Source organism: Nestor notabilis, unplaced genomic scaffold (genome assembly GCF_000696875.1).
Source record: "Nestor notabilis isolate BGI_N333 unplaced genomic scaffold, ASM69687v1 scaffold19126, whole genome shotgun sequence".
NCBI lineage: Eukaryota > Metazoa > Chordata > Aves > Psittaciformes > Psittacidae > Nestor > Nestor notabilis.
The window spans coordinates 6,703-10,900 of NW_009933542.1; the positions used below are offsets into that span (position 1 = coordinate 6,703).

Below are 4,198 nucleotides of genomic sequence, written 5' to 3' on the forward strand. Positions count from 1 at the left end.
CCTGGCCTGGAGTCACAGCTCGCAGGGAGCCGCAGAACCGGGGGGCAGCCGGGGGGTCCGTGCTTACCGTGGGCATCCCGGTAGTAGGCGTGTGTGACGCTGCGGAAGCGCTCCTGCCCCGCCGTGTCCCAGATCTGGAGGGCAGAGTGGAGCAGAGGGATCAGCAGGAGCTGGCACCGCTCCGAGGGACCCTCCTAAACCCAGCCCCAACCCCACCGCTGCATCCCCAGGAAGCTCCATCAGCCTTTTGCTTCCAGGGCCAGTAACAAGGAAAATGACAAGTGCGATCGATGCTGCAGCAGCACCTCCAGCTCCTCAGCGTGTGGAGACAACGGCGCGTGGCAAAGGGCTCCCGATGTGCCCCTTAATGGGAAAATCCATCGGGCAGATGGGTGCGTGGGGACCCACTGATTGAACTGACCAGGTTTTACTGCAGCGATGCGCTTGCAGAGGGCAGGGGGGATGAGCGCTAATGGTGGTATTGAGCTCTGGGCAAAGGGATCAGGGAAACAGGGGGGTCTTGGGGGGGCTGGAACAGCTCCAGCTGTGGAGGGACATGGAATCTCCTGCATGTCACCAGAACAGGCTCCTGCTGGTGGGACAGAGCAGCTAAAAGGGCTCATAAGGCAGTCCCAGGGTGGGAGATGCAGCAGCAAAGGATGGAGATGGGGGTCCTGCTTCTGGGGTGCTCCTCTGCTGAGGGGCTTTGCCCAGCCCCAAACACCCAGTGGGGGATGAGGATGTTGCTACTGGGACCACGGGGACGTACCTGCAGCTTCACCTTCACCCCATCCACCGTCAGCACCTTATTCTGAAAGAGAAGAGAAAGAACAGTGAGGGGGGAGCACGGCTGCGGGACCCCAAGGGGACAGGGGCAGGCGGCCCCACATCCCAGACACTGGTTCCTCCCCCCAAACCCTCGTCTGCTCTCCTCCTGCTGCTTTTTAACTTTCATCCATTCATCCCAGCACCTACTGGAGCCGTCCTCACCGTGGCCCAGCCCAAAGATCATCCCCTGCATCCCCTGCGAGCGGCATCTATTTGGGTACTTCGATCCCCGTGTCTGCACGGCTGACTTGGTGCGTGGCGAGGGCTGGAAGACCTCTGGCAAGAAATTAATGAGCACCAGCAGCCCATCCTAATGGCCTCCAGAAGACACAGCCAAGCACTCCATCTGCAGCCAGCAACTTAAAAATAACTCCTCTTCCTGCTGGTTGTGCCCATTTTTCTCCCAGTGAGCGCTGGTTTCTCTCTATGTTGTTTTTCCATCCCCTTCTTAAAAAAGGTGGGAAGGAGGAGGAGGAGAGGGGTTGTGCAGATGGGGAGCCCATCAGTGCGCCTCTGGGCACTGCGATGGCTAACGAGGGCAGGGGATGGATCCAGACCAGGTCCCAGAGCATCTGCCAGCCCAGTGTGCTGCACCAGGCTCTTCAAACATCCATCAAACACAATCCCAAAGATCCAGTGGTCCCAGAGGAAGGAGCAGGGAACAGACTGATTTGCCTGCTTAGATCCACAGGAATCAGCGCAGTGATCAGCAGGATGGGATGAAAACGCAGCAGGGAACGGTGCACCAGGATGGGGAAGTGTTTGCTGCTCTGGCGATGACTCCGGAGCAGCCATGGGGTGCTCTCTCCTGCTGTGGGATGGCCAGGGCTGCCCTCAACCCGCCTGGCTCCCTGCCTTCCCCAGCACAGGCTCTGCCACCAGCTCTGGTGCCAGCAAAACCCTCCCAGGCAAACAGCAGCACACGCACCAAAAGCCATCCCTGTGCATCCCACATCAGCCAGCACCAAGCACCTCGGGATGCAGGTACCCCCATCACCCACCAGGATGATGCTATCAAGGCTCTTCATCACTCTTCTGGTGGTTTTAATTAGGGCAGAGGGAGCATCTCAGCTCCTGCACACCCACACTGGTGGAGCAGCACACAAGGATACGGGCACACAGCCCCTTGGCCACACCGGCTTGGAGGATAACACGCACCAACGCAGGGATGCGGCTGCGTCCCCAGCATGGCCACGCTCCCAGGGTGACCAGTCACTGTGAGCAGCGTGGAGGGAGGGAGAACATGGCCCTGAGCATGGACCACAACGGTGGAACATCTGGTGAGCGGCTGAGGGAGCCGAAGCTCCGAGGTTGCACCTCATGCGTCAATCCCCAGTTCAGGACCTTCATTAGCAGCAAAGCTGGCAGCCGCAGGAGACACACTAATTACAACTGACTTACACTGTGGAGGAGGCGGAATGCTGAAACCTCATTAAAGTCTGCACGTGGCCCCAGGTGCTGCTGGACCAGGATAAGGAAGGAAATGGATCCCATAGGGTTTGGGTATGGAACTGAGCAGTGCTTCGGGGCGAGGAGCTGCAGAGATGCTCCTGCAGGAAGGAGACACAGCCAGAGCCATCCAGAGCAGCACTTCCTACCTGCATCCCTGCCTGCATCCCTGCCTACATCCCTGCTCCATCACTGCCTGCATCCCTGCCTCCATCCCTGTCCATCCCTGCTCCATCCCTGCCTGCATCCCTGCACCCGAGCACAGGGCAAAACATCAGTGAGAAAGCCAAGGAGAAGGTGGGAAGAGCAAGGACGGGAAAGGCTGGGGCTGCCTCCAGCAGCACACAATGGATCCCATCAATGCCATGCAAACCAGACACCCAGATCTTCCCCCCTACCTCAGTTAATAGACATCCCAGCTTCCAATTATTATTACTTTTTAAGGAGCTGCTGTTCAGCCCCATACCCCCAGCCCTTCAAAGGCACAGCTGCGGGGTCGAACCACTAACAAGCATCCAAAGACAAAAGACGACACGTTGTCAGTGCACTGAGACGTGAAAGGCGCTGCCAGGCCGATGGCAGCGAGAGGGGTTGTGTTGTTCAGGGCTTGTTCTTAGTCTTGCACAGTTTAACATAGCAGAGGTAACACAACAGAGCACCCGCCACGCCGGATCAGGCAGGGAACCATCCCCAGAGCCCAGCTCCTTGCAGTGTCAGTCTTTCTGTGTCCTTTCTCCTGGGGCATTGATTGTGCCGTTAGAACACCTCCTTGCAGGCGCTGCAGCGGAATGCCTGGAGTGCCTTTGTTGGAGGAACATGATGCTCGTGAGTTAAATAATCCCCAGGACGTTGGATAAATAAAGTTGGAACCTCGCAGATGCAGGGAAAATTAAATTACCCATGTGCAGATGGTCCTCAATTAAGAGCAGCATTAACAACACAGCAGCGGCCCCAGCAGGATCCCACCCCAGCAACTGGATGAGAGCAGCTATTTGGAGGTGGAAAGGAAGGAGAATGCGCCCACGGTGGAGCAAATGTGCATCCTGTAATGGATGATGCTCCCGCCCAAATCAAGGTGTCCCCATCACCCCTACTTCCCTGGTCCATGGGGTCCCCAATGTGCCAGGGAACCACACTGGGAGCGACCAGCACATCCCAACCCATCCACAGGCACCCGAGCCCACACCAGCAAAGCAGCAGCACAACCCAGGGCCAGCAACCACACAACAACCCAGCCTCTGCCCAGCTTTTCCACACATTAACTCATTAATTAAAGCCTTAAAGGTTAAATTGGATACATGGATTAACTCGCTTCACAATTAAGCTGACAAATGGCAAGATGCTCACTGATGCCGTTCAGGTTCCAAGCAGAGGAGCCCCTCACCCTCGCTCCCTGTGCCTCTGATGGGTGCTGGCTCCAGCAATGCTGCCCAGGAGCACTCATCAGAGCATCCCCCCTGGGTGCTGGGCACGGCTGCAAAGGACACGCAGCATTTGGGGACCAGCAAAGGGCCCACCCCATGGCTCTGCTCCTCCCCAAGCCATTGGGGTGATCACCTGGAGATGGGGAGAGGAGAGAAACCCGGGGGCTCCCGGGGCCTCTGATGGGTGCTGGCTCCAGCAATGCTGCCCAGGAGCACTCATCAGAGCATCCCCCCTGGGTGCTGGGCACGGCTGCAAAGGACACGCAGCATTTGGGGACCAGCAAAGGGCCCACCCCATGGCTCTGCTCCTCCCCAAGCCATTGGGGTGATCACCTGGAGATGGGGAGAGGAGAGAAACCCGGGGGCTCCCGGGTGATGAATTGGGGCATTCTTTCTTTTAGGAAGCCGAGAGGAAAACAAGCAGCATGGCAGGGTGCTGGGATACTCAAGGGATGCTGAGGGACCCCAGCCCCAAGCCCAGGACGCAAATCCCAACG

The 4,198-nt window shown here is 58.0% G+C and overlaps 1 protein-coding gene across 1 annotated transcript in view; it reads right to left on the reverse strand.

The window, feature by feature from the left end:
- Nucleotides 1-4,198, reverse strand: part of LOC104407605 (ras-related protein Rab-26-like) — a 22,185-nt gene that overhangs the window by 3,590 nt on the left and 14,397 nt on the right. Inside the window, exons 2-3 of the mRNA XM_010016929.1 lie at nucleotides 770-811; nucleotides 68-134 (exon numbers count right to left, since the gene is read on the reverse strand). Coding sequence (XP_010015231.1) covers nucleotides 68-134; nucleotides 770-811 — 109 coding nt within the window. The remainder of the gene's footprint in view (nucleotides 1-67; nucleotides 135-769; nucleotides 812-4,198) is intronic.